Source organism: Rhododendron vialii, chromosome 9a (assembly GCF_030253575.1).
Source record: "Rhododendron vialii isolate Sample 1 chromosome 9a, ASM3025357v1".
Classification (NCBI taxonomy): domain Eukaryota; kingdom Viridiplantae; phylum Streptophyta; class Magnoliopsida; order Ericales; family Ericaceae; genus Rhododendron; species Rhododendron vialii.
Genome location: NC_080565.1, coordinates 35,035,066 through 35,061,744, shown reverse-complemented (window position 1 = coordinate 35,061,744; position 26,679 = coordinate 35,035,066). Strand labels below are relative to the sequence as shown.

The 26,679-nt window shown below is 39.6% G+C and overlaps 4 protein-coding genes across 6 annotated transcripts in view; 3 read left to right on the top strand and 1 right to left on the bottom strand.

Moving 5' to 3' along the window:
• The window catches only part of LOC131300520 (spliceosome-associated protein 130 A), a 99,342-nt gene extending 79,089 nt beyond the window's left edge, over window positions 1-20,253 (top strand). The window contains exon 5 of the transcript XR_009190981.1: window positions 20,242-20,253. The gene's annotated coding sequence lies outside the window, so the exon portion shown is untranslated. The remainder of the gene's footprint in view (window positions 1-20,241) is intronic.
• LOC131300523 (protein RDM16-like) lies at window positions 290-5,350 on the top strand. 2 transcript variants are annotated; one of them, XM_058326420.1, is made up of 7 exons: window positions 290-1,462; window positions 2,469-2,552; window positions 2,630-2,744; window positions 2,886-3,218; window positions 3,305-3,490; window positions 3,568-3,722; window positions 4,251-5,350. In XM_058326420.1, the coding sequence occupies exons 1-7, from the start codon at window positions 1,437-1,439 to the stop codon at window positions 5,116-5,118; spliced, it is 1,767 nt and encodes a 588-aa protein (XP_058182403.1). In that variant the 5' UTR covers window positions 290-1,436; the 3' UTR covers window positions 5,119-5,350. The 2 variants fall into 2 exon arrangements, with proteins under 2 accessions (XP_058182403.1, XP_058182402.1); XM_058326419.1 differs by lacking the exon at window positions 290-1,462 and adding an exon at window positions 1,558-2,346.
• LOC131300530 (uncharacterized) lies at window positions 5,983-6,953 on the top strand. Its single transcript, XM_058326426.1, has one exon. The coding sequence runs from the start codon at window positions 6,221-6,223 to the stop codon at window positions 6,749-6,751; it is 531 nt and encodes a 176-aa protein (XP_058182409.1). The 5' UTR covers window positions 5,983-6,220; the 3' UTR covers window positions 6,752-6,953.
• Window positions 7,744-25,080, bottom strand: LOC131300521 (SAC3 family protein A). Of its 2 annotated transcripts, XM_058326415.1 has the most exons (14): window positions 24,787-25,080; window positions 24,535-24,606; window positions 22,001-22,822; window positions 20,873-21,319; window positions 19,606-19,707; window positions 17,011-17,113; window positions 15,203-15,375; window positions 13,681-14,175; window positions 13,432-13,572; window positions 12,791-12,850; window positions 10,411-10,541; window positions 9,622-9,755; window positions 9,288-9,523; window positions 7,744-8,381 (listed from the first exon to the last, which is right to left on the bottom strand). In XM_058326415.1, exons 2-14 carry the CDS (start codon window positions 24,592-24,594, stop codon window positions 8,280-8,282), a joined length of 3,006 nt encoding a protein of 1,001 aa, XP_058182398.1. In that variant the 5' UTR covers window positions 24,595-24,606; window positions 24,787-25,080; the 3' UTR covers window positions 7,744-8,279. The 2 variants fall into 2 exon arrangements, with proteins under 2 accessions (XP_058182398.1, XP_058182400.1); XM_058326417.1 differs by lacking the exons at window positions 24,535-24,606; window positions 24,787-25,080 and having other exon boundaries at window positions 22,001-22,390; window positions 22,489-22,765.
• Between the last annotated feature and the right edge of the window lie 1,599 nt (window positions 25,081-26,679).

The window sequence follows — 26,679 nt, the reverse complement described above, 5'->3', positions numbered from 1 at the left end:
ATTTATCTGCACAATCCAAGACGTATTCCTACGATTCGCAAGAAACCAATCAAAAACACCCAATTGGGCTGAAGCCCACCTGAAAGGACCAAAGCCCAAACACCCTAAATGAGTCTAATACTACTCAGATTAGCACATATTACGCACATAAAAAAAGCCTAAACTACCCAAATCAAAAAATCAGCTCAACAAATGGACCAAGCCCGGCCCAAAAAAGGACCAAACCTAGCCCAGACACCACAACCAACCCTAAACAACAAACAGCACCACTGCCGCCGTCGCCCAAGCACCAAGCAACTGACCATCAGCACCTCAGGCTTCACACCACCACCGTCCAACCCGAACAAGACCACCAGACTCCGTAACGATGACCTACGCTGGAGTCCCCAAACACCGCCAAGCACCGCCACATCAACCCTCTTAAACGGCCGGAGTCCCCAAACCTTTCTACTATGTAGCATCCAAAGTTTACAGGGGAGATGGAATTAGAAGGTTCTTTAGATATCTTTCGTGAATTTCTTACTCAATTTCTTTTCCATATCTAAATTCATTCTTTTTACAAGTAGAAGGTCATCAAGTTTTTTCTTCTTCTTTTTTTGAAATAAATGAAAAATAAATCATTCCAAAAACATAATACGTAAAAATAAATGAGCACGCTCTTACTATTATGCTGGAGCTTGTGGATTATGTGAAATTAATTTTTCCGTCGAATAAAAATAAAAATAAAAATAATTCATTTCTTGACTCGATTCTAATTATGCAAATTTATGTTGACACCGATTCTTACTTCTTTGTCTCACAAGACTTAAAAACGAAATAAGAATGTGTTTTTTTTTTTTTAAGTAAAAAACATTAGGGCATGTTTTCCCCACTCATGGCACCAAATACTTCAATTTTGATATCATGATTTCATTTACCCCTTTCTCTTCCATACAAATTTACCCGTTTGTTGGTACAAAAGTGTTACTTGGAAAAAATAATAAAGGGTAGTTTTTTGTAATTTTTTACAATAAATAAATAAATAAAGGTGTTCCCTCTACATATATTTCTTCCGTACTTATTTTTTAGTCGTTGTCCCTAAAATATTATCCTTTTATTTTATGTCAATAGTAATAAAAATTAGTAAAAAAGAAGCAATTGGACAAAAAGTCCATGCTTTTTATTGAAGGGTAAAATAAAAAAATACGGTGATCACACATGCAATTGTTATGTTTACATATATAGTTGGAATCCGTTTTGGACTAGGGAGGGAGTCGGGACGAAGGGAGCAGTGCTTCAAAAACCTATGTATATTGAGAGACTCCTGTAAATTGAAACTTTGAGAGTTGAAATCATAGCCGGTTCAGGGTCCCTGTTTTTGGTTGCCATGGAGGGTCGGAGATGGAGGAAGGGAAACATGGTTGAGCTCCGAAAGAGGAAAAGAGAAGACCCCAACAATGCCCTGCGATTCCCTGAGAAAAAGGTCTGCACAATTTACCTTCTTGTTCCTCACTGTATACGTATGTACAGATGGGTTTTTTCATGGCAACTCCTATAGCTGTATAATGTAGATGACGTATGGCTATGGTCAAGCAATCAATAAGAATTTGCCTATGGGTTTGGAGGATTGATCCCCTCGAAGTGATCTACTTCTTCTTTTCTTCGTCTGTTCTTCTTTTCCAGCCACAAAATATCAGTGATAGAGCCCTGGTTCTTTTGCCATCAGAGAACCAAACCCAGACCTAACCAATTTGGTCTTTTACATGGTCGGGTTGGTTCTGTTCTGGGACCGGCTCAGCTTGGTTTTTGGTGTTAAACCCTAGAATTGACAGGATTGGTTCAGTTATCATTTTGGACTCCGCGTAGTCATATAATCCTTTAGTAGGACCCTGCACTCACGCTCTCAGTTCTTGTTCTGCGCACTCTATCCACACTCTCGTGAATTTTAGTAGTTTGGAATGTTTTTGAAAGACGTTTTTATACTTGCACTCCCGCATGAGCATTATGTGATTTACCTCCGAGTAGCCCAAACAATCGCCCTCATCAGTTTATTCCACATTTGTAGGAGTACAGAGTGTTGATGGTCAATTCTAATTTGTCCTTATCAATCTAACATAGGAAAAGTATGTTTTAATCTACTGGAACTCTTTGATCATGATTTAGTGGGTAACACTTGCATATTGTTTAGGCTTTGCAAATAGAATAGTGCAGGCAAATCCCTCCTAGTTTCCGCTGGTTCTGCACCTTCTGGGTCTTTTCTTGTTATAATCTGTTGCAGAAAATTAGGTCTCGTCAAACTGGTAAGGTTCTCATGAATGAGTTGATTGGAGTGCATTTTTATGGCGCAAGAAGAGGAAGTACTTCTTGGTACTCGTTTGCTGATAATCTTTCCTTTTAGTACTTAAACAGTACCTAGTGCTTGAAAAATGGAATGGTGGGTCTTTTTTTGAAAGTATTGACTAGTGCGCTTTCACTTTTCTTACTTACAGGTTGCTGCATTGCAACCACCAAATATGGCATCAAGGACTCGACCTGAGACATTTTTGGCCCCTAGCCATTCCCCTCCTGCCAAGGTATATTCAATTTCCAGGACAAACGAAAATAAGGAAGTTAGTGTTTTCGAATCTCATGAGGTTCCTGGAAAATCTAGTACAGATGGGACAGCTTCTGCTGGCACGGTTGGAAATCTCTCCCTTGATGCTTTATCAGAAGTCAAGAGAGCTTTACAAAAGGTGTTGGCAGAAAAGCAGAAGCAAATACCAGTGGTAATCTACCAACACCTTCAATCTTTTGCTTTTTATTTTTTTTTCCGTATTAGTTGTGCATAGTGTTTTTCTTTTATTTTCTTGCTCATTATGCAATTGCTATAATGCTCTTATCTGAACTTTGTCATTTGGTTAAATAAGGGTGCAAGCTCAGAAGGTAGCCCTCAAGTGGGGTCAAAGGAGTGTCTAAAAGTGTCTTCCTCTACTCCCGGATTACTTCCCAAAGCTGTGAGTGCATCCAATTATGAAGCTGTAAAATATTCACAAGAACTTGCTGCCAAGTTGGGATTTCCACAAGACGGAGAGTTTCCTCCTCTAGGAAACATATTTTTGGGACAAATGCCAACAGGGATAACCTATCAAACAAAGCTTGACAAGGCCCATATTCTCCGTGTGGATGCACTGGGTAGGGAAATAGATGAGCATGGAAAAGTGGTGGACACAACCAAAGCAACCAACCTGTGCACCCTTAAGGTCTTTTCCTTCTTTCTGTGCTCACTCTCCTTTGAGTTTCTTTTTGTTTTTCAGTCTTGCTTATGATTTTGAAACAAACTTTCCAGGTCAACCTTAACAAGGAGAAGAAAGAGGCATTCCCACATCTTGGACCAGAAATTGATGTGGATCCAGGAAGAAATGATCATTTTGATGCAAGGATTGTTACTAATTCAAGAAGGCCGAGGAGGACAAATTTTGAGTTTGTAGAGGAGGGCACATGGTCGAAAGCGGCAGAGATCATTAAACTGAAGGTATTTTTTTGCCATAGCTTTTTACTAATATTGCCTCCAAATTTAAAGGTTTTGATTGGTGTTGGCATTAATGTCAGAGTCAATTTGGAGAGGCACAAGCCAAGGAGCTAAAGGCAAAGCAGACACAGTTAGCAAAGGCTGATCCTGGGGGAAATCCAAACCTGATAGAGGTAGCACAGAGAGTTTCCATCAATGAAAAATCAAAGGAACCAATACCTGAAATTGAGTGGTGGTAAGTGTTCTGTTTTTTGATGTCATCATCGGTTTATTTGATTATTTTCTTCTTGCAATGGGGATGGCTGGTTTCTTGGCGCAACCTTTGTATAGCCTATTATGTTGAAATTATCTCCTGTTCCAGCAACCTGTGTTACATGTACTCAGGTTGTGGTACAATATTGGCTATCAGGTGTGTGGATCGAAGTCGGCTAACCTTCTAACATTATATCTTAAAATGAGGTCACTTCTAACCAACATCCCAGACAATTAGGCAAATAAAAGAAATACTTATATATCGGCGGAGTTGTGCCGTCGTCTTTCGTTACCTCATTTTAAGTGCTCCTAGAGATTGGAATGGGAATCACCACTTTCATGCGTATTTTCCCCTTTCTCCCTATTTTCAAACTTTTGCTTCTTTTATTTGCCTGGGATGTTGGTTAGAAGTGTCTCTTCTTCTTTTTTTCTTTCTGTTTCACCAAACTAGTTTGCTGTTGATGTTGGCTGCTGCAGCATGACACTTCACTAATTATGCTTTATTTCTCAGGGATCGCTTTCTCTTGTTTTCTGGCACATACGCTGACATCACTGATGGCAATACAGCTGAAGATAAACTGAATATGGAGAAGATCACCATCTACATGGAACACCCTACTAATCTGCCCCCTACTGAACCAGGTCCTCCACTGCCTCAACTCCTGAAACTAACCAAAGAAGAGCAGAGGAAACTCCGTAAGCGGCAGCGTCAAGCTCAGGAAGCTTATAAGCAGGCGATGATTGCACAAGCCCTACTAGAACCTCCAAAACCAATAGTCAAAATGAGCAATCTCATGAGAGTTCTTGGCTGTGAAGCAACTCAAGACCCAACCAGGCTTGAAATGGAAATCAGGAGGGCAGCCATTGAGCGTGAAAAAGCTCACGACGATCGCAATGCCGCACACAAGCTCACTCCCGATGAACGCCGCGAGAAGAGGGAGAGGAAGCTTTTTGGAGATCCGGATGTTCCGGAGTCAGTAGTTTCGGTGTACAAGGTCAATAATGACCTTTCACACCCACAGACCCAATTCAAGGTTAACGTTAATGCCCATGAGAACAGGTTGACCGGATGTGCTGTGACTTCAGAGGGTATCAGCATTGTGGTGGTTGAAGGTGGGAAGAAGTCTACTAAAAGGTATCAGAATCTTATGCTAAGGCGTATCGACTGGGCTTCTGCGGGGGGAATTGGAGACGAGGATGAGGGCAAAACTGTCGACAAGTGTTTGTTAGTCTGGGAGGGCAGTGTTGCTAAACCCAGTTTCGACAAGTTTTGTATCCACAAGTGCAGGACCGAAGCGGCGGCTCGTAAGGTGTTTTCTGATGTTGGGGTTCCTCATTATTGGGATCTTGCTTTTAGCTTCACATTTGACCATATGTAAGTGAAGTAGCTTACTTTGGAGGAAGTAAACCCATAGGCATTGGTGGATCATTGTGTCCATTATTAGTTGCTTAGTTTCAAGAGAAGACTATTAGTTTCAAAGATTTGTTAAGCTGTTGAGCTCGTTGTTACTAGTATTTTCATGCAAAGCGCATAATTGAATGGGATGACTGGTGCTTGCTACTGATTTTAGCAAAATGAATATTGGAGTTGTATTCTTGCCGTGTCCCAAATTTGCAAGTTCCAACCAGTGGATGAAGTTTTTCCTTGTGATGTTTTAGATCAATGTTCCAGTTTTTGTCGGTGTTTCGTGTCTTTGGTTATGTCTTAGCACATACTAGTATGAAAGCCAAAGTGGAAAGTTGGAGAGAACTTAGATTTACTCCGTAGTCCACCCTAAAAAAGGGTCAAGCCACGACTTGCAAAGCACCCGACGAGTGTTATGCAACAATCATTCTATAATCACTCATTTACACTCATACTCAGAATGGTTTGGGCTCCACACATACTTGATATGTGTAGGGCCCACACACTTGTGGGTGTGGGTGTGGTTCTAGTAATTTTTTTTGTCATTTTCTTCTCTTTTTCCATTTTAACAAAAATAAAGGAAGTTTCATTTCCTTCCTTTGACTCGCTTTCAAGTTTAGTTTCCCAAAATAAGTTATAGGCTTTTTTCGTTTTATCCTTATTTTAAAAAAAAATTTCACATGTTAGTTTTGTTTGAATATTTTGTGGATTGCAAGTTCATCTCAATGAGAGGTATCGAAAAAATAAAAAAAATTGACTTTTACCCATTCAAAACAAAAAGAAAAAAAGAACCAGGCTTAATTTTGGAAAGCTAGGCCTTATTAAGTTTACATCCTCATCTTTTCATTTCCTCCAAGCATATTTCGCAAATTTTTTATACAAACTAAAAAGAACAACAATCCAAATAGAAAATCAAAAACCACACAAAACAACAATTTCAAGAAAAAGAGAAAAATGAACCAGACCGCGTGGATGTGTGTATAGAAACCTTTCCTTATCCGAATCCGCAAACGGAGAGAGAGAAGAGAGAGAGAGAGAGAGAGAGAGAGAGAGAGAGCTAAAAAAGGGAAACTCAAATGGCAACCACCATATCACCACCCACTCTCCACCTCACCAGCCCACTATTCTCACCCCTCCTCCCTCCCAAACCCCACTCTCCCAGACCCACCCGAGCCACACCCCAAGACTCCGACTCCGACTCCGCCCCCACCGAGCCCGACCCGGACTCCTTCGAGTCCCGCCTCTCCCAGGTCCGGATCCGCTACCGATCCGGACTTGGCAAAAAAGCGGAGGCCCGAAAAATGCGAAAGGGCAAGAAGCCGGCCTCCTCCCCCGCCGGGATATTCCTTCCTCCGGTGCCCCTGAAGGAGCCGGTCTCCAGCGGGGTCAAGGTGGACTTCGGGTTCACTCCCTATTCGGAGCGGGTCAACGGGCGGGTTGCCATTCTTGGACTGTGTGCTTTGCTGCTGGTGGAGCTGGCCACGGGCAGAAGCGTCATTAGTTACCATTCGCCGCCTATTGTGTTCTTGCAGTTGTATTTTGTGGCGGCGGTTACGGCGGTTTATGTCAAGTTTGAGAAAGAGAGGATTAGTGTTTGGCCACAGTAAGCATTACCATACCACCAATTCAAGAAACATATTTGATGTATTACGGAAATGCTTAGGACGCATATATCTAGACACGGATGTGTTTGCAACAGCCGATGCATGTAGGTTCCGCGCGTGTTGAGCCGAGCATATGTGTTTGTAACACTCAATGTTATAATAAGCATGTAGAGATATGGGTGATCAAAATTTTGGTTTTGGGAAAGTGTGTAATGTTAATTTTTTTGTTACTTTCGATTTTTAGAAAATTGAAATCCCCAAAAGACCTAAAAAAAAGTGTTTACCTTTGCCCCTTTCTTTTCTTTTCATACCACATTTCCTCTAATTCATCATTCGTGCATTACACCTGATGCAGTTACAATGACTTATGGTGGTGAAATTGGCAGCAATAACTGTCGGTGGTAGAGCTCGTAGTGGGTGGTGGTCGGGATCTTACTGAATGTTGGTGGTTCTATGGTAGCGTACTAGTGGCAACAATTACAACTGTGTTTTCTGTAAGCTCCGGAACAATCCCAAACCCAATGAAATTGGCAGCAACAATTGTCGTGGTGGAGCTCGTAGTGGGTGGCGGTTGGGAGCTTGTAGTGGGTGGTGGTCGGGATCTTACTGGTGGTGATCGGGAACCTGGTGGTGATGGTTCAATAGTAGGGTACTAGTGGCAACAATTACAACTGTGTTTTCTGTAAGCTAGTTTTGCAAACAGGGTTGAGGCATGGCTGATTTTTTTCCTATTAAAGGACATCAACTACAGCAAGGAAATCTTCAAAAAAAAAATAACTACAGCAAGGAAGCTTTAATTTTCTGGGGAGCTTATCATACACACAAACAAAATCCAACAAGATAGGTTAGGGAAAGAAGTTCAGAATAGAAGAACAAGATAGGTTAGGGGATAGAATGTCTCCAGGTCATATTTGAAAAAAAATTATGGGGTGCAAATAATGCAGCAACACGTAATGCTCCAATATCCATGACTACGAGTATGAATTCCACATAAATGTACGAACAGGAAAATTTGCCTATATTTAAAACACCCTTCTATGGGTAGTTAAGAATTACGAACAGGAAAATTGTTGCTAAATATTAGCACAACGTAATAAGTTACAAGTTATCGTCGACAAGCATACAATTTGTTACGTTTCCTTGTTCTAGATTCCCCTGTTATATATCTACTGTGGCGAGCCTTCAAAAACAATTGCATTTTCCTCTAACGACTAAAACAAAGGAAACAAAAGCAAAACACCGTCGCACTACTCGGAAGCAGCCCCTCCGGCCTCCACTACGACCTAAAACCATTTCGACGAGGGGAACAAAACTGCAGCTATATAATTGCACACATTTTTCGTCTCGTACGCCTTTGATCGAGCATCAATACCCTTAGTAATACCAAGGAAATCCCAACAGAATCAATATTTTTCTGTATTGAGCACAACGGGAATTGAGATTCCTTTTTCCTTGAACATTGCACTGCGAGAGCAGCATCATAACGCCTGTTCTTACCAATTGTCTGAGTTCAGATGGACCATGAACTTTGCTATGAGGGATTCCTTGTCAAAAAATCGTTAACAGCGAGACTGGCGTCACCATGGGCCACGGCATCTTCAGGTTCGGGCATGTATAGTGTGGAGGAGGAAGCCTGCACGTTAAGAACCATTCAGTTGCGCAATACGAACCAAAGAAAACAAAAACAGCTCATCAATAATCTGTTTGGTCGCAGAAAAGAGTTGGCAAAAAAAAGGCAACTTGATTGCCGGTTAAATATATGGAAGCTAAAGATTTATGATGGTTCTTGTTAAAGCATCCAACTCAAAACCAATTGACAATGAATGGAGAAGCCACCCATGCTCATATACCAGTTTTGAAGGTGTTTATTATCCAATGTGGGACAAGCTCTAACATTTCCAATCAATGAACTGAAAATGTACAGAGTTTATTGGCGGCTCAAACCCACAAAAGGTTGATCCCATCAGACATCAGTAAGTTTTGAGATTTGAAAATTAGAAGATAAAACTAACTATGAAGCATCAAACCGCAGGACAATAATTGAAAGAATCCCATTCTCTCCAAATTTGATGAATCCAATATCCTATGAACTAACAAGAAGATGAAAGGCTAACTACCTTCTTAATATTTTATCCTGGAAATTTGGAAGAATGAGCTTTCTTCTTCTTTCATTCATTTTAAAATGGGATTCATCCGTTGATTAGTAAACATGATGACCTGATTTGGAAAACATGGTTGAATAAGAAGTTCATTTAAGCTGACGAATCCCATTTTCATTTGAAACCAAACACGAAGAAGCTGATTCACAACCCCATGATGCGTGCCTTGTTGTCTTCTCCCTATACCGTTGACATTCACTGATGAAGCTCAAATGGGAAGTAGAAACTCAGCCCATTAACCTTAAAGTAGTGATTAGATCTCGCATCCGGTTTTTGTGAAAATAATCCCAAATGTTTCTTTAGTACCCAATCTACGACTCAAAAAGCCCTTAAAACAGAAACTAAACAGAGCATACTTATGATGCAGGGACAGAACACACCTTTGTGTCAAGCTGCATCTCTCCAGTGTTTTCGACCGTAAGGCAGGCACCATGAGCCTTCAACCACTCCACACACTCCTCCAGCACATCTGGATCCTTTTCCTCGCTTGTTTCTGCTGTAGGCAAGGCACTGGTGAAGCCCAGAACCTGAGCAATGTATGAGACAGGGACTGTAGGGCGATATGATCTAGACATAGATCTCACAGCTGCGAACCGCATCTTCTCCACGTAGAGATCTGAAGCAAAATAAGGAAATCAGGTATGTTTACTCACCTGTTGAAAGTGTTGCTGACCCATGGAAGTTAGACGTAGAGAGAACAAGATGATTACTCACCCATAAGGCAGGTGTTCAAGTTAGGAGCTGTCTTGTATAGCCTGAAGAAGAGGACATAATTTCCCGAAGTGACAGCTGCACGAACTGCAAGAGCGTGTTTCACAGCTTCATCGTGTTTGGTTTCAACTGATAATCTGGAGATTGATAGAAATGACTCAGTTTAGAACTCTAGATGAACTCATAGGAAACAAAAAATTCCCCAAGTCATTAGACTCAGCTCTTGTATGAGTCGTATGACTAAATCAAAATTTAAGGGGAGAACAAAACATGGATAACATGCCAGTGATGGAAAACTTGTTAAAGCATGCGAGAAATCATAAAACCAGGTCCATAAATATGCTTAGTCTTTTCTTGCAGAGAAACATAATATACTGAACCCAGTCCAAGCCTCAAAAGTTCAAGTGTCAGGAAAACCAGAAATCTAAATCCAGAATCAAAGCTAGGACAACTACATTCCCAAGCTTTAGATGAGCACAGGAACCCCACCACTTATCAACTTGTTCCAATAAAAAACCATAACCATCCAAAGCATTTCCATTTCATGAAAGATTCCCCAAGTACGGCAAATCAACATAATGAACCAGTCCATGAAACTTGAATTGATCTCCCTCCATAGCAAAACAAAATAAACCAATCAACACAGCATGCTTAAATACCACATAAGACAACAAAAGCATCAATCACATGATTCACATTACAGGAGGTTCACAAAACAAGAACATTAAAAAATAAATAAATAAATAAAAACACGAATGCTGGCAAAACTGTCCTTGTATACATTTTACAAACCTTGACATTGCTGATAAGAGATCTCTGTGGTTATTAGAGTGCAAGATAACACAAAGTAAGTTATAAGCAGAAAATTCCATATGGCAACCTTTGATTCCCTCTGCATAAAGTGTTTGCAACTGTGATTGGCACTGCGAATCAGATAGAAGAAAGTCAGTCATCGCTTTTTGACTAGAATGGACCGCTGCGCTAAATGGTATTCACATCCACAAGAATTACTCACGCATATTGAGTATGAGAGAAAATAGGTTCATCGTGTAGGTTTTCAAACACCAAGAGCTACTACACTACGATAAGGAGAAGATGATGAAATAAATCAGCTTCAGTGCCAACCCTAACATTTAGGGCAGGGGAGAGACCCTTTTCCACACTCTCACTTTCCCCAATACCGCAATACCTGCCTGTGGACAACAAATGAGCTACTAGGCAACAGATCCTACTCCCTAAGGTTTGTCCCTTATTACTTGGGCTTGCCTTGTATGGAACCATTGTGAATTGGTTATATGCGAGCCCTATCCCCAGTTACTGTTCAGGTCAAATGTACTTTCATGTCGCCTCTACCAATGTTGTCCTAAAACCTCCTCTACTTCCAAGGGAAGCAAATCACTCCTCCTTATTGGCACATTAACACATAACTAAACTGTCTACAACAGCTTTCTGTTCTGCCTTTCTGTCATGTTATCTTCAATCAATGTCGCTTCTAATGTCTTCCAACAGGTTCACTTCTAATTGTATCTTTATAATTAACACTTTCTTTAATTTGTACCTTGCTCCACAACTAAATCAGGATGTTGTACGTAAAAAGAGTTATAAAGGATAAACATTTGCAATGGAAAAACTGAAGTTCATCAGGATCCACTTATGAATGATGGGTGCAGTGAACTAGTCTTAGAACCGCACAAGGGCCATAAGATTACTCCTTGTTGACCCGTTCAGAAGAACATTAAAACGTGCTTTATGTGCATTATCATGCCTTACTCAGACTAGATCTTTGAATGTTCCCAGAATCCCAAGTGTAGATAGCTACATAATTACCAAGTTCAAAACGAAGAGCAGTGCATAGCAGTAGCACTACAGGAGATACAAGCACAATAAAAATATAGATTTGTAGCAAAAAAAGGGAGGAAGAATCTAGGAAGAATGAAGTTATGAGAACAGTTTTAACTGCCATTCATCAAGCACAGAGATGTTTTCATTGTTTTGTATAACCAACACAGTTACCAACACATGCTATTTAACCCTGGAATCAAGGTAAGAGAGTTTGGTTTTACCACTAACTTATCGCCATAAGTTGCGCAATATAACCTTTACTGCAATGAAGTTATGAGTTACACGGTAATGACCAAGACTCAAGGTTTTAAAAATCAGCAGCTGTAATGTAACAGTTTTTTGGCCTTCCGATACCAGTACACCATGAAATACTGGTGAGAGCCAAAACCGCATGCGTATCGGCCGGTTCCCCTTACGTAACCGTCCGTTACCGAATCACAAACCGAGATTCACGACCATTACAGGCTTACAGCCAATACTCAACCGTTACGGGTGATTTCGGCACTTAAATTTTTTTTTTTTTTGAAATTCATGACCTCGACAAGCGATTCTCATTACGCATCGTTCTATACTCTCAATACCATTACACCTCAACCGGTTATGTGTCCCAATACCATTATTTAAAACCTTGCTAGACACCCTAATCCAGCGGGAGGTTATGTCAGTGAACTTCATAATGATGAGGTCTACAACAGAAGATGCAAGCACTAAGCACACACTACACGTGGTCAGTCCTTGGAGGCTATTCGGTGAATGAACACAGAACACACTGACTGTACTTGTGTCCCTCAATGTCTGACCCTTGAGACTATAAGCCAGCATGCAAGGCACTTTGCCATTGCTTACTTATGAGACGTATGTAAGGTCCAGAGATACCTACATCAAGCTCCAGGTAATAAATCTCTTTCTTGCAACATAATCAATGCTTTGCATAGTTTCCTAAAAGCACGACGACAAAAAAAGATGACTCAGACTTGGAGGAGTAATTTTGCAAACCAGCTGCGTAAGTTTGCATCAGGGGCACATTTACCACATCTAATGTTGAAAGTTTAGGTTGGGGATCTGAATCCATCCATCCCCACTTTGGGGACAGAATAAAGGTAAACCCGGAGAACCAGGTTGACTTATCTTTGCTTACATAAGGTTGGACATGACTCCAACAAGCACAATGCAAATAAAAAACGACTCCTCATAGGTATCCCCCACATTCTAAAAAAGAAAACCACCATGTGGATGAGGAAGTAATAAAACTAACAAGAGGCAAAGTAACAAGTCACACCACATGGCACAGTTCAGAAGTTACTATGATAATATCAAACTAGGTACCAACCTGATTATATTCGGCCAAGTCTCCAACTTCTATCGCAAAACGAGCATGAGTTTCATATACCTGATATAGAATTATGAACGCATTATGTTTTTTCAAGGTACCATTCACCCAAAAGAAAAGGAATGTACTCAATTATTAGAACAAACAATATGGTCCTTTCTATAACATCAAGTATAGATCTTCACGGCTCAAAAGAGTCCAAATTGAACAAGTAAGATGTGCACGAAGGTTAAGGCACAGTAAGCATTGTAGTTATCCAAAATGTCAGGAACATCAAGTCATCTCAAGGCTGGCACGTGGTTCAGCCAGTCAAATTCTTGGTTCTTGGTTGCCAAAAACAAGTTAGCTTATTTCCCCAAGTTGCATACTAGTTCATTGACTGTCTCACTTGGCTAACTGCTGATATGGTGCACAGCACAATATTACAATGCAAATGAATGCAAAGTTAACAACATACAAAGTTTCCACTAATGCAAAGTTCACAACATACCAAGTTTCCACTAATTATTCTTACTGCTAGACGAATTCCGTCTTTTACAGGGTGTATCAGCCAGCCAAGGACCCAGTCACCAGTACACTGGTCCTGCCAGCCTGGTCAATGTATAACACCGCTAGATACCAATATCAGGAACAGAACATACCTTCACTGTCAGCTCATTGCGTATATGTTGCACCGTAAGATCTTGGCGTATAGATTTCAACTGATCACATTTGTAAAGGTAGTTCTTTTGAGAATTTTGAACCATAAGCAGTGCTTTTTCCAGTACTTCTTCAGGTCTCACCTGCAAGAAAAGTACATTTCGTGAGGAAAGTCTGTGTTATGCAAGAAAACCATAAGTTCATTGTCGAAATTGGTTTCAATTAACAAAATCCAAAAGAGTGAATAATACAGTGGCAGGGTCAGGCGCAGAAGTGAGGCGCAAATAACGTTTCTCAATTTCCTGGCAGGTCCCCTTGACAGTAAGGGCATCCCAGTCGATGTCTTCGACGGCCCTGCTAGCACCATCATCAAAGTTTTTGCTAAGTACCAGCGCACTAGCCCTTCTAGTGTACAAATTCCCTGCTCCAACATTCTTTGGCCTAAAACGATTGTTTTCTGCTCGATTTCCTTGTCTCTTTTCAAAACGCTTGGACCGATTTTCCCGTCTCTTCCTTTCCTCCGGTGAATCAGCAAGTGCTATTGCACCGGAGTAATATGCAGTTAAACTTTGTTCCTTGTCACTGTCACTGGATACATTACCATTATCAACTGCATCCATACTATCACCAAAACGCTGCCTCTTAACTGCCTTCATCGCACTTCTGTTTGTAGTTCTCTGGTCTGCCAAGGAAAATTTAATACCATTCAATCCACCTTCCTTGCTCTCCAATTTTACACCTGAAAGCTGCACAAGATTTTCAAGAAGAAATAAAGTTGGGACACATTGAAATATTAGGCCAGAGGTATGTTTTTCAGATATGACATTCTAAAAGCATCAAAGAATCCACATAAGGACAAAACATGCAGGCACGCAAACCGACAAAGATCAACAAATGAGACACCACATACAATGGATATTCGTCCACATATCAATATATCAAGTTGTTCATTTGTCACATCACATAACAAATTTATGTATTTTATACTCAAGCGTATTACACCACAGGTCCACAACTCATTCAAATAAACTCATAGGTTAGAGAACAAGTGGGCATTCAAAAACCTAATGGCGCATTTTAAAATATTACAGTTTACGATGCAAACAGTAAATAACCTAACAGCGGGATTAAGTTTCTAATTTCAATCTTCCTCCCATCATATTTTATTTCCTTTAAAGTTTTCCCTCACTCACCAAGCATTTTGTTATCAGCAGCAGCAAAAAGAGATATCATTGATGAAGTAGCAAAAACTACAAGAGATTCTGAATACAAAAAGTCCACCAACAAGAAGGACAAATGGAAAAATATTCCTAAAACAACAAAACCACTGCATACATATTACACTGCTTTGCAATCTCCAATCATACCGGAATAAACTTACCAAATTCTAAACTGCATACGGTTTCTAAAAAGTTTAAAAAAGAGCACGGTAAGACTTGTGCTTGCCATTATTGCAATAGTCTAATGAGTGCAAGTGTTCAACATGTGTCTAGCTTGACTATGTCTGTATGGCACTTAGTGATGTGCATCCATCCTAGAAAAAAGCATCTTATCATTCAGTACGAAGCAAATGCTAGAATGCACAAAGGCTCCGTAATAGAGAGTTATCAAACAGTAAAGTAAGGTTTGTCTTAGTAGCACAACTCCAAAAAACAAAGGCTACATAGTAATGAGGGACAAGGTAGGGCAGGCGCCACAGAGAGAAGAGAGTAATGGCAAAAAGGTAGATAGTGAAAGTTGTCAACTGTCTTGTACTGCAAGAAAAAAAGGTACCTTTTTGTCACTTCCACTAGAATGTAACCAACTACCATAATTTCCTGCATGCAGAGTCACAGATGCCGGTTTGTCAACTGGTTTCACCTCTGACATAGGCTCCCACCTACTTTTGGTTCGCCTACTTGGACTTCTTTTGGTCTTTGACAACAAAGAAGTTGGAGTTGAACTTTGTGAGCTGCCAAAGATCAACATGAACACAAGGAATAATCAAAATCACAGGAGCCATTTCTTCTCTGTCAATTATATTGATTCAAACCCTTAGCTAAACTAAAACTCTTTTCACAACTGAAACCAAATAAAAGACGTTGAGAACTTCTGTCTATACCCATATCAACCCATCAAGAACTGATTAGGTAAGGTTAGTGATCCAATCCCCGTACCCACATACAGATTTGGACTGTAGTAGCACTTCACTCTGAACAACAAAATACTTCCACATGATCTTTTGGTAGTTCAAAATACATATTTAAACATGGTAGAATGCCATATGATAGTGTGATACGGTTAATAAGATGATACGTGAAGCAACACGCACGCGCACACAGGGGAGAGAGTTTTGATTATTGGATGTTCGAGATATAAGAATTTTGGTTGAAAAAGATAGCAAGTGGAAATATAGAAGCCCTGGTTTAATACATCCTATGTGGAGAAAAAAAAAGCTCTTGAGCATGGACTAACACATTGGTAACACTAATGCCTTGTTTGGATGGTGTTTTGAAAATTTTTGAGTTTGGTTTTTGGGTAATGAGTGGAGAGAGAAATTAGGGTAATAATTGGAGATAGGGGTTATGAGTGGAGAGAGAGATAGAAAGAGAAATGAGAATAATAATTGGATGTAGGGGTAATGAGTGTTTTTTGAGTTGGAATTTTTTTTTCAAAATGCCATCCAAACAAGGCATAAAACTCTAAACGATGTGTTGGATTCTAGAGCGCAGGTATCACAAACAGTAGTTAAGAATTACAAGCAGCATAGAGCAATGTACTTCATTATAAAACCAAAAGGAAATATTTTAACATCTGATTAGAGGATGGTACGATCCGGATTATAGGGTGGCACGATCCAGATCATCCTATATATTATAATCCTATCCTATGTGCCCATATGATCAAAATTGGTCTAAGATACCATAATATAACCAATCAAATGGAGTCAGAAAGCAAACATTACAAATCAGCATCCATATTGTGGTATTGCACCGGGACTCTGAATTTCAAAAACATAGCTCTTTGCTCATGTGTTGGTGATTCGGATCATTATACTCAAATAAGTTTTTGACGAATTTGGTTGAGAAATATGCAAAGCATCTGTATTAAGTAGAGATGCAGTATATACTTTGCCGTTAAACTTCTTCCTTCAATGGTTTTATGGTTCTTTAACATACACCATTCCCATTTTTTGACTTTTGGGCTGCTAACGATCAGTTTATGCCCATTGTTTGGTATTTTCACCTTATCTGTTCCAGAAAGGAAAATTATAGGATCAGTGATTGTATGAGACCCTTCAACCAATACAACAAACGACCTGATTTTGAAAACATGGTTGAATAAGGAAGTTCATTCATCTTACATAGAATGACCAGCACCATCAAATTGACATTGGATGCTCTAAAGCAATCAAATAGAGGTGATGCATTATACACTATGACCTTTTCATGTGTCATATGGGCAACCCCATTCTTCCTTTACTGCAACTTACGATCCATAGTTCAGGAAATGTTATATATTAGGTACATTAATGCTTAGCAAAAATAGAAGGCACAAAAACTGAAATTACTAATGAGCAGAAATACGTGTAAGTGAGAGAGGAATATACTTATTGGTCACATCCACACTGGGTAGCTGGAAAAGTGGCTCAATATCCCAGTCACGTGTATAAAGTGTACCATCAGCAGTTGCCTTGGTAATGACCTGAAGTAAGATTACAACTGAAAATAAGTACCAGAAATCACACTTCAACACCGCAGACAGATAACAATGGCCATCAACCTATTATACTGTGAAGCTCAACAGCAAAGTACAAGCACCATATAATGAAAGGACGCTGCATTCTGATAAGAGCTACTTACGTTACGAAAACCATCTAAGATCTACAAAAGAAAATATGACAGCGAAATTCAACTCCTAATCGCCATTGAGGCATAATATGATTTATCCCAGCGGTAAAGAAACTTAAAAAGAGCCATTTGATGCTTTTTCTATCACCTAAGCTGGTAGACACACTTGTTCCTCAAGTGTTCATTGTGTCTGGTTACAAACAATTAGTAGGAAAACACAGCATTGTGTCCAGCACACGTCAATGTCTGGTTCAGTCACTCAGCCACTGCACCCTCTTAAAAGTGTCTGTGCATCGCTCCTAAGTAATAATAGTATGAAAGTGCATTTAGTTTATGCATAAATGAAAGCAACGAGGATGTCCAAAGACCAGTATTTTTGCAAGAACTCTAAAAAGATGAGAAGGGTTTTTCCTTTTTTGAGGAAGTAAATCAGTAAAGGACAAAGGTTTGATAGGGTTTATGGGAAGAAGTTAGAGCGCATGTCTTAGCAGCTGCTACAGCACCATAACACAGAACCGGCTTTGAGGGGAAGCCCAAGAAGCCACTGCTTCAGGCCCCCAATATTTTGGCCCAAAAAGAGGCCCCCTAAAATTATGGTTATACTAATAAATACTAAAGACTGCCAAATTCCAGCAAAGAAAACCTAGAAGTATGGCCGCTTCAGTTTGTTAAGTGTCTCCTGAAGTGAGTTCGATTCTAAGCCCCTCGTTTTTCAATGCCAAGGTGATAATCTTCTGTGTTGGGTTTGAACCTCAAGCTTTTGTTTCGGCATTTATATCACCTACACACTCTTATTTGTTATTTTTCTTGCTGGGCTTTCGTCGTAAAAAAAAAAAGTACGAACTCTAAAGTTGTTTTCATCCTTCTTATTTTCCAAACGCGACAATAAAAAAAATTAAAAATCTACAGTTAAAACACAAAAAGTATATGTATAAGTGATATGCTACTACAAGCTATTCAATTCTTTTTTCAAAAGGAACTGAATTTGAAAAAATCGAACAGCCTATCTCAACTATATTATATTGTGTTGATGCATTTTATTATATATATCGAGAAGATGTTTTTTCAAAAATTTCTTCCATCAGATCTTTTTTTTGTTTCTCTATAAAAGTACAGGTCCTATAATATCTTTTGCTTTGAATTTTGTGATTTTATCTATTTGAAATTTCGCTCAAATATATTTATGGCCCCATATTAGCGCTTCGCTTTGGGCCCACAATATGTTAGGGCCAGCACTGCCATGACAACATGGTTACATGGGAAATCAAACGCATCACACAGAATGATAGATGATGGCTTAAAATTGAATTTCATTTATGCCCAACAAATGTAAATTTACTTATGCAAAACTATGGAAAATGAGCACAGCCGTTTTGATTTCAAGGATGTAAGCAGTATAGAACAATCCAACACTAACCTCAAGATCAAGCATGGTTCTGTATAAAATAAGCATGACTTAGCAGACATGCATATAAAGTAGGAAATCAAAGCCAACTTAACACGGTAACGAGTGAAGAGAGTTGTCACAACTCTAATTGTTGCAAACAAGGTTTAATAACTAATAGTACAAATGACAAGAAGTGAATTTAGATGCAATTTTTGTGCAAAACTCAACATCGAAATCCACTTTATAGCACAATGAAGTTATGAACGGTGAAGATGGACCACCAATTTGACTATATAATATGTGAAATGCACATTGGAGAGCAAAAGAGAAGAAGCAAGGGGAAAATAAAAATACATTTGCTTGCATTTAATATTTTGCACATGTCTTTGCCTATATACATCTGAAACTCAGTACTTTCGTCAGACGAAGTTTAGAAGGCTGAAAAGTCAGTTGATTCAAAGCCCTACTACAAGGTGAATGAACATTTGTCGAATCCCTTGTCTCTGAAAAATGAGGTACAGTTTTTTGGGTGTCAGACCATTGATATTCATTAGATTTATTAGCAGTTTATTGCAACTAGAAGCTGCAATTTGCAGCAAAATCACAAACTATGGTTGCAAATGATTGGATGGTGCATTTGGCACTTTCTAAGACCATCATCCCTACCTCCAACACCCATCTTCACATATGAATAAGTATCCAACATGTTTACTTAAAGATGCACAATGGACCAGCTGGGGTTCTTTACTTTGTTCATGATACTACCCTGTACTTAAAAGTCGCACCCATGCTGAAAGCGCACGCTACTGCAGTAACTTATCTTGCATGCAACAATATTCACACCAGGAGAATAATGTCGGTAAAATACCCATTAAAATAAGGCATTTGTGTTGAAAACAACTTCGGTTGGAAACAACAGTAACCAGCAAAACCTTTTAAAAGATATTGCTCCACCCTACCTCTTTCATGACGGCTTGGCAAGATGCTATTTGGTTATCATCCTTGCACCGAGCAAGAGCCCTTTCCACATAACCACGCAGTGACTTGGGAAACACTCCAGGCTGAAAGCCACAGAGTACAACATTTCATGAATCTAGTATGCTATCAACAAAATACAAGTTACGACATGCATCTAGCTAGGGTCACAAAATATCGGGTGCTACCAAAATTTCAAAGCCGCCAACTAGATGCTGAGATTCAGCCAAATTGCCAAATGATTGCGCCTAAGGAACGCTTCAATAACTTAAACCACATTTTGAGCTATAATAACACCGGGAAAATTAGCCACAAGGACGGACAAATAGTTTTCATTTAGGGGAAGGATGCCGGCAAAATAGTTTTCAGTGGAGGCCCTTCAACTTTTTGAGTTTTTTAGCCATAAAGCCAAAACATGTTTTGGCACTTTTATAGGGTTTTAGGGTGCACTTTCCTATTATAGAGTTTTAGTGGTTTAGGCACTTTCATAGGGTACCCTAGAGTTTCAGGCACTTTCATATATAGGATACCCTAGGGTTTTAGGCACTTTCATAAGGTACCCTAGAGTTTCAGGCACTTTCATATATAGGATACCCTAGGGTTTTAGGCACTTTCATAAGGTACCCTAGGTTTTAGGCACATTTGTCCTTATGTTTGACTGCAAAAGGTGCTTGTCCTTAAGCTCAAAAAATGAAAATAGGAGGGATCTTTGGCCAAGTCTCCCAATAACACCAGACAGTTAATATTCTATTCTTTTTGTCATTGAAATAGGAAAATAACTAAATATTCAAAATGGAAAACATAACATGTTCTGGGTCTACCAATTCAGTTTTAACCTTCTTTATTGTAGTGAATAACATACACGTGTACTAGCCATTACATAAGAGAAAGGGCTTCCATGACCGTTGAGTAGACCGTCAACCTTTTTGTAAGAGCACTTGGTACTCGCATGGGTCACTTATATGAATCATGCTCGTGTCTTAAACAAAGACCAAAAAGATTTAGAAGATATATGTGAAACTTTGTACTTGCTTGATAACAATTTATGCAAAGTTTTGACCGTAAAATGGATTTTTCTTTTGAAACAAACGCAAGTCATGCAATACAGAGAGCAAAAAGTTCTTCAGGTCTATCATGCAGACCTTCATTTGTGGTGCATTAACCTATCTATTAATCTGCACCACCATTCTCAACAAATGATGTTACCAAAATACTGCCATGGGTATTTACAAATTCAAAGCCAGTTCTCACCTTAAGTATAGAATCAGCATCATCATTGGACAAAGCCTTGTCATTTAGCTTTGGTAAAGGAACACTGATGTAGGCCGGTTTTGCTGCTGTACTGGCTGTAGAGCTATCCCTATTTGTTGGTGGAAAACCCAATGCTAAATTGGAAGCAATTCTAGGATTTGTTGGAATCTGCAGTTGGCTGACCCTGCGCGAATCTAAAGGTGGAACGTTTTGAGGAACAGTTTGCAAGGATGACGGATAACTCTGGGGTACCTGATGAGAAGCAGGATACTGCACATTGGGTCCCTGAGAAGATGAACTCTTATGTTGATCTTGAAAGCTTTGATAAGTAAGATTTGAATCCAAAGACGTCTGAAATTGTGGTGGTTGTGCACAAACGTTGTGAGTTTGCACCGGAGCCCCATTATTCCAGTGACCATCATGGCCATTGCTCATTGCTGCACCAGTCTGACAAAAAAAATGCTAACAGTTAATTCAAAGTACCAAGTTACTAACTGAGTCGCCGAAGAAACAGATATATAACTGCGATATCTGATGACAAACATGCAGCAAAAATCCAGACCAAAAAGACAACCATAATGGTTCAAAATGCTCAAAGCCAATAATTAGTTCTCACATTAACCCATGCGGAATGGTCAGTTTTTAGTCAGGCCTGTTGGGATATTGTAGTCTTCTCTTTCCCTTTTCCTTTTCTAGTTTTATATGGGTTGTGCGGCTTGTGCCACCTTGGCATGTTCTCTAATAGGACTTTTTCTTTGTTGCCGATAAAACAAATGGCTGTGGGGGCGACATGAATTTATAGACTTCTAAGGCATGTTCGGTTTGGGTCTCTAGACCCAAACCTTCTCTCTGCGCACGGTCCCCAAAAACTTTTCTCTCTAATTATTACTCTCATTTCTCTTTCTATCTCTCTCCTCCCAAATCCAAAATCCCCAACCGAACAAGCCCCTAGCTCCTTTTCTCAAACACCTCCGAATTCATCCAACCTATGTTTTGCTTAACAGGTCAATCAACTATGCAGGGTAAAATTAATGTATGTGATCGCATATACAGAACCACGTATGCATGTGCAAGAAAGGGCATAAATTCTAATAAGCTGTAATCTGTATACAGAAGGAAACCCCGCACCTGCACTGAAGGAAATTCAGAAGAACCGGAATCTGGCCTCCACGATGGAATATAAGGCGCAGGAGGCTGGCTGACTGAAGCTGGATATCCACTGGTAACAGGAACAGGACATACTGGGTTAGATGTACTAGTAACTGAAATGTGTTCTGTCCCGGGAGCACAACTAACTTCTGTCTGACTATAATAATCTGCCCACTGCTTATTATAATGCTGCTGATATTGAAGAGAAGTTGAAGTAGCAGCACTAGCATTATACGCACCATTTGGGTCAGTATGGTAGTTTGGATTTGGATATTGGTGAGAAGCATAACTTGTATAATTTCCGTCATTCCACGAGTTGGACTGATGACTCTGATTATTGTAACCTCCACTTGCGTAACCTCCGGATGTCTGATAATCACCAGGATTGTAGTAAGTGCTTGAATAACTTGGGGGCCCAGCATAAGACCCAGTATTCTGAAAGGAGGAAAGAGGCTGATAAGGAGCACCTGTGTTTTGATATGCCCCCACCGGCTGAGGGTATTGCTGATTAGATTGCTGCTGGTAGCCACTATAATAACCTGCATATCCGGTGTTGCCATATCCATATGGATCACTATTTGGGTACGTCGCATAGCTATTACCATATTCCTGTGGTAAATTTACTGATCCTGAACTTGAAGTAGAGGCTAGGGATGCAACATTAGAGCTATCTTGAACATTTCTTGTAGGAGGCTCTGCACGCTGCTCCTGGTGGTAGGAGGAATTAAAAAGAATCCCATTGTCCGTTGAGGAGCTATAATAAGATGTGTACCCTTGGCTTGAATCAACCACCTGACGCTTCTGAATCAAGCACAAATATGAAGATTGTGGTCATTCATTTGGCTATTTGACAACATGTCATTCAAAAGACACCTCAATGATATATTTAGTAGTTGGAAAGAGTTACAATCCACAAACACATGTAAAGTGTGGCATATGTACTTAAGGGGGGAAAAGGACAAGTGAGAAGAAACAGAAGCAATAGAAAAAAAACAGCCAGAGCAAAACATAAGAATTGCATAGCCACATCATCTATGATCTAAGACACCTTTGTCTGATGGCCCCTCTAGTAGATTCACAAAAACTATTGTCATGCTACCCATGCACATGGTAAAGTAGAAAGGTGTAATTTGCAATGTTTAAGCCAAAACAAATGGCAGTCAACAGCTCAGATATGATTGAAATCCAAAAAGTACATTTAGAATCAAGTACAAACTTCAGTTCAAATAGCAACATTTACTACAAATACCAAGACCTAATGTAACCCATAAACATTGAATTCTGCAATTTAGAAACTTCTATGGCCTTTTCATCCCCAAACTAAAGTTCCTTTTAAGCAGATAACTACCCTCTTGTACCAAACATTTGATTGAAGTGACCAGATTCAAAACCCTAGTTTGTTACTGCAAAATTGGACAATCAGATGCTAAACAGACAAAGATGCACTTAGTCACATACATACACACAGACTCAAAAGGTACAACTTATACATGCAGATACACAATGATATGGGGGCTTCAACCTTCATGATCTTGTTTCACTTCTCTTCAGTATGTTGAATTTTTGGAGCCAGATTAGTACTAGACACCTCCCCACACGCTCACAAATCTTTTGAGCACTAACATCATTGTGGTAACTCGTAGAGGTAAACCTAACTTAAATAATTTGAACTATCGCTGCTACCCTGGCACCTGATGTTCTTCTCCTCTTCTCACTTCGATAATAAATGAGAATCGGTGTTAGTGGTGACATAGGTAAACTTGCCGAACCACGTTTATGTGGTGTTGTGCTTTCTAGTTGTAATTGATTTTATTAATCGTGATATTGTGTGTTTGGTTCCTCCCCTAACAGGGGTAAACATAAAAGGATAGACAGGTAGATAAAATAGACAGATAGCTAGAAACAAAAACATACAAACAAATAAATAAATATATCTATTTACCACTATAAAGGGAACACCCTTTTGGTGTGAGCATCAGTTTTGAGGCTGGCTCACACTTTTTTCCCCAAACTACCCCTTTAACAACCTAAATAACTAACTAAAGAAAACTGCCAATAAAGAAAAAAAAAATCCATCCCAAATTTCTTCTCCCCACTTCTATCCCAAATTTCATAGAGAGTCATCTCAATTCAAGACTTCCATCTTTCTTCTCTACCAAATTTCTGTGGGGCTGGGGGGGGGGGGGGGGGGGTGTGGGGGGGGGTGGTGTGTGTTGTTGTTTTCACACCTCTCAATTATCCCATTTTTCTACTACATTTTAGGTTTATATATGAATACATGTGATTTGGTCCCCCGTAATAAGAATCCTGCGTCCACTACTGGCGTCTAGTATATACATATGTACACATAAATATGCATGTGATTTGGTCCCCCGTAATAAGAATCCTGCATCCGCAACTGGCATCTAGTATATACATATGTACACACACACACATATATATATATATATATATATATATGAGAGAGAGAGAGAGAGAGAGAGAGAGAGAGAGAGAGAGGATTTAGAAATTACCTCAAGGGAGTTTGGCTCCAGGGTAGTTATGGTATCAATACTCCCTCCTTGATTCATCATTTCAATAGCATCCTAATTCATCAGAACAACATAACAACATAACAAAATTTCAATACAAGAGAGGAACAGTTGAATTCATCGCTGCTGAAGAAAACAGAAGGACGTACAAATACCACAAGCTTCTAATTTTCTCAGCTAAAATTACAATAAAGCCGCGAAAACCTAATTGACTCCGTTGTGACTTGTACTAACCCTGAGAAATCCCAATCGCGACAGCCGAAATCTAGGTCGAGGAGCAGCGAATTTTCTTTGCGCCGAATCGAGGAATCGAAAAACAAAAACTTGAGATCACAAAGAACCAAAACAAAATAGTATGCGTAAGAGAAGAAAGACAAACAAAAAACGACTGCGTGTGAATTTCCTGATACAACAAAGAGGAATAATGAAAGCGAGTCCGAGAGAGAGAGAGGGAGGGAGAGGGAGAAACAGCGATGGAGGGGGCTTGAATGATATTTCTAGAGAGAGAGAGAGAGAGAGAGTCTGCAAATCCTTGTTGGGTGGTGACTCGGGACCGTTAAAAGCTGGGCTTTTGGGCTTCGAAGGGAAATTTGGGCTTTGACGACTTTTTTTTTGGGAATGACGGTCCAGAACGTATTTTAATGATTAATATCTGTCAAGAATATGTTGAGTCGTAACTACTCTCTAGGAAGGCGAACGCGTCACTGCAGCCCCGCCAAAGTGCTAGAAGCCTAGAAAAGACCAAAGGCCCTCCAGGTAACATTTGATTCAGAGGACTACTATTTGCAAGCGGGATTCTACATGGTGCTGAGGCCCAACGGGCTAAAATCGGAATCGAGTACAGAAGTAAAAGATCCTTTTCTTCTTCTTACAGGAAAAGAAGACAACGCAAGGGAGGTTTGATTTTAGCGCACTCTTTTCCTATTATTATTGATGTTAATTTGAAAATTATCCTTCTTGTATTTTTTTCATATGTGAAGAACATAATATTGTAATCCTATAGGAGAAAAATAAAGTGCGTTTTGGTTAAAAGGAGAGTGCAAAAATCAATTCCTAAAAAACTACTCGCGGAAACTCTATTTGTTTTTAGCCTATAAAAAAAAACTCTATTTGTTTTTATTTTTCAGGTACATAGGAGTATCTTATTCATCAAAGTTTTTTTTTGGGAAAATGACGGCCCAGGACATGTTTTGATAATTAATATTTGCCGAGGACAAAGCTTGTCATTGGCGGGTATTAATTATCAAAACACGTCCTTAGCCATCACTTTCCCTTTTTTTTTTTAGTTTTAATTTGTCTAGACCAAGTCAATGTTTATAACTTGCATTTGAGGTTCAGACTCATTTTACACATTTAAGTCACCCACACCTGCATAAGTGGGAACCAAAAAACAATTAAATGTATGGTGCCGACACATATGTGAGATAAGAGTGGTAAGGTAGTAGTCAATAAAAGTGTACGTAGTATTGTTGTTAATACTTGCATCCATTTTTTAGACCAACACTCCTACCGACCACTTCTCTCACATATATCATCACTCCTACATAAAATGGCCGAGAGGGTAATATTCTACGGAGTAATAATTATGTGAACTGCGAAGTATCAAGTTGGGGAAAGAGACTTATCAAAAAAACAAGTTGGGGAAAGAATGGTAGGTTGCATGAACTAGTATTTTTGGTCAAGAGGACTCCACCGCAGCCTGCATCAAGAGGAACTTTATTTTATGAAAGTTATCATTAGTTTCCCGCAAGCCTAAACTCTATCTAAACAGCACGAACAAAGGGCAGTGAAAATGGTACTCAATTTTGTTCACCCTCGCCTTGGTAAGGGTAACTTTATCTACATTCAGTGAGATATGTTGTGCCTTCTAATTCAAAAACCAGAACCGCTTATCTTTTATCAATTGAGTTGTTAGGAGATCAAACAAAAATCCAGCTCATTTGAATATTGGTAAATACTGTACTAACTACAGATTACCTAAACAAAACCATTAAGACTCTCTCTAACCCTAACCGTCGCACATCTTTGTTTCTCCCTCCCTCTCCCTCCCCCTAGGGTTTCCACCTTCAAATGGGGGTTGGATCTCCCCTATGGAGTTTTTCTCTCTGTCGGCATCTCTTTTCCCCT